At 35.4% G+C, this 3,329-nt stretch overlaps 1 protein-coding gene across 1 annotated transcript; it reads left to right on the top strand.

The window, feature by feature from the left end:
- Positions 1 to 423: 423 nt before the first annotated feature.
- Positions 424 to 1,264, top strand: LOC110021936. The gene is made up of 2 exons (XM_020720665.1): positions 424 to 698; positions 772 to 1,264. The coding sequence occupies exon 2, from the start codon at positions 852 to 854 to the stop codon at positions 1,164 to 1,166; it is 315 nt and encodes a 104-aa protein (XP_020576324.1). The 5' UTR covers positions 424 to 698; positions 772 to 851; the 3' UTR covers positions 1,167 to 1,264.
- The last annotated feature ends 2,065 nt before the right edge of the window (positions 1,265 to 3,329 follow it).

Genomic DNA, 3,329 nt, shown 5'->3' with positions numbered 1-3,329 from the left:
TTTTTTTAAGATATTGTCAGTAATATATTTATTTTTATATAAAACTAACAAATTTTTGTATTAAATTCTACTCCGACATAGACTTTTCATGTCATTTGGGATATCATTCGGAGCAAGTACGACTCAACGTACTTATTGTGGAAGAAGATCTCGATAGTCATTTGAGATCGATAAGTATCGTTCACAAATAAGTTGTTTTTATTTAATCGAACATAATTCCTATAATATTTGCATAAATAATTCTCCTGACGATCTGAGCATGAGTCGCACATTCGGCGCAACTTCGAGCGCAAAGGCAGCGATCGCATCCAAGAAATGTTTGGCAATATCCGGAAATTGCGACAACGTCCTCTATGGCTCGGAGAGGATGTTTTTGCCACGCTGCTTAGGGCTTGGGTTTCTCCGGACTACTAGAAGAAGAGGGAGCGGCAAAACGATACAAGCGGTTAGACTATGGAGGCATGGGCCCCTCCAAGCACACTGGTGGGTGGCTCCCACAAACGGAATACAAGCAGAGGCTGGTAAGATTTCATTTATTCTATAAGGTTTTCTATAGTTCGAAGATGTATTCAAACTATTTCATTTTATGGATAGACCGTGGAGATTGGACGAGAATCCTTCGCTGCCGATGTACATGAGTGCACCCACAGAAGACGGTCCAACTAATCAAGATCAATGACAGATCCCGTGCGATTGAGGTAATTGAAGAGTTAAACTAGTTTGAAGGTAATCATGTTAGCTCTAACTGAATGTAACTTCTTTTGTTTGCAGAAGATATTCCAGCAGCTGAAAAAAAGTCGATCGCATATGTCAGGAGGTATTACGATACGCGAGCATGATCTTTACGACCTATGGAGGGAGGCTGCTGGAGGGAAGATGAAGGGTTGAGTCTAAGGGCTCAGGTCGTAGGGGGTGTATCTGGAGTTTCTACCTCTACCACACAAGATGAGATTTCCAGGCATGTTACGACATTCTCTGCTGAGATGGAGACCAGCTTCTCTCAGATGAGGTCAGAGTTGGATGCCAACATGGAGGCCAAGCTGAAGGCTAAGTTAGATTCCTTTCGGCAATGGATGAGGGAGCATGGCAAGATAGTGGCAGCATTGGAGGAGGAAGCGACAGAGGACAATGAGGATGAGGTTGACGAGATAGAGGGGAATGATTAGGACGGGTCTTTCCCTTTTTTTTATGTTTATATATATTTAAACAAATATTCTTTTTTGTGAACAGTGATCTACATATTTTAGAGTAAATGCATTTTATTTATTTCATTATTTGATTGGATAAATTACTATTTGACAGTTATGTTATTTCATTAAATATTAGAAATTGTATACTAAATGTTGTGATAACAAATGTAGTAATGTAAATACAAAAGAAAAAAAAAAATTCTCTTATGTTATATGTTTCTGATGGGTTACTATTGGTTTTACGACGCTTTCAAACTTATTCGTAGAAAAAACCGACGGCTATCCTTTAGACATATCTACTGACACCTAACCTATACATAAACGATAGCACAAGGTGTGTCACACAAAAACGAAGGATGTGACACTTTTCCAACAGTTAACTCGTCAATTATAAGAAATAACGTGTAAACAACGCTTAACTGACAGTTTTTACCTGCGTAAAAAAATTGACGGGGTGCGACACATTTCTTACTATTAACCCGTCGGTTATAAAAATAATGTATAATCGAAAAATTTTGCCTCCTTCAAAAAACTGATAGGTGTGACACTTTTTTGACGTGTATGTCGTTGTTGATATCATTGGAAGAACCATCGGTTATGCGAACCGACGATTACCGCAGACTCGATTTTTCTTGAAAAAAAACTACGACATTAAATTATCGAATAACCGTCACTAAATTTATATCGTCGAAATATTGGTCAGTTTTGGAATTACCGAAAGGCATTTTACCTACTACTTTAAACCCGTCGTTAATGTTAAAAACAATCATTTTTCTTAACATAACTAATGGATTGTGGTCGTAGGAAAAAACCTAAATTTCTGTAATGATTTCATACATTATCAAATACATGTGTACACATGTTTTAATGTTTGATTAAATAATTTGTTTTCATGTGTTAAGTATTAAAATAATTTTGTAATAAATTATAAAAGTACTATTGTACAACCAATTTACACCTTAACGTTCATTTAAGCTTTTTGGAGTTTCGAGTTTATGGGAACATATAAGATGTGAATTAATTTGATAACGCATCTTTATTCATGTTTCATATCATCAAAAACCTCAATTCCCACCACCAAACCCAAGCATAAATGATGTCCTTACTTAAAAGATTATCCATACATCACACTTAAGATGTACTTCACAATAGCTTATGTTGATAATAAATATTGCTATTTTGGATCTAATATAATCAATATACATTAAAAATTGATATTAAATGAAATCTATGTTAAAGTGAAATATTTTTTGCACAAAAATTTCATGATCTTTGTCTCCTGTTCCTAAAAATCTAAAAGAGTCTCGAGGAATCATCTTTTAAGCTTGGCGGCACCTGTCAGAACTACCACTCCTTAGAACATACCTTTAGTACTTTTAATGCCAATTTTACTAACAAAAAAAGAGTAAATTTTGCTAGTAACGAAGCAAATAAATGCTCTGTTTGACGTAGCTGCAGTTGCGCTGCCCCAAGAAGCTGCTGTTGGGAAGCTACAACGAGAAAGCTGGCTGGTTGTTTGTTGCAGCTGTGTTAAATAGTTATGGGGCAGCTGTTTCTGGAAAAATGACTATTTTGCCCTTGTTTAGTTAAACTTTTTGGAACAGAACAATAACAGTTGAATATATGATACAACAGAAGCGGAAATTCACTTTACAAGCTAAAAAATGTTAAAAATAGACTTCTACAATTTTTAGACAAATTTCTTCTCCATATTTATTCAAAGCCACATAACTATAGCTTAAAACTAGCCCTAATCCCCCAAATTGAGAAGCTAATGCACATTTCACTAATAAGAACATCATCAATAGTACTATCATCATTAGTACTTAGAATAAAGGCTAGATTTGCTCACAAATGCTATATTTTTCAACCCAATAGTCCATTATCAAAATTCCATTTATTTTCTTACTCCTCTTCATAGATTGAGACATAACAAGATAACCATGTCAACCATCAACATTAGTGGTTTCCTATTCATGCGGATTCCCCTCCTATCTTTTTTCACATGACGACGGTTCTTTACTTGTTCTGATAAAGCACGTGTTTCATACCCTACAAATTGAGCTTTCTTGTTGATTTAAGTTATTCTCAATCATGCTGAAAAAGCTTGAGCTGATATCGGCATTTCAATACCATCAT

Source organism: Phalaenopsis equestris, unplaced genomic scaffold (assembly GCF_001263595.1).
Source record: "Phalaenopsis equestris unplaced genomic scaffold, ASM126359v1 Scaffold000152, whole genome shotgun sequence".
Taxonomy (NCBI): Eukaryota; Viridiplantae; Streptophyta; class Magnoliopsida; order Asparagales; family Orchidaceae; genus Phalaenopsis; species Phalaenopsis equestris.
This window is presented reverse-complemented; position numbering and strand designations above follow the sequence as displayed.

What these genes read in the sequence shown, in the direction of transcription:
- LOC110021936 (XM_020720665.1), top strand. Translation starts at nt 852, where the DNA reads ATGGAGGGAGGCTGCTGGAGGGAAGATGAAGGGTTGAGTCTAAGGGCT.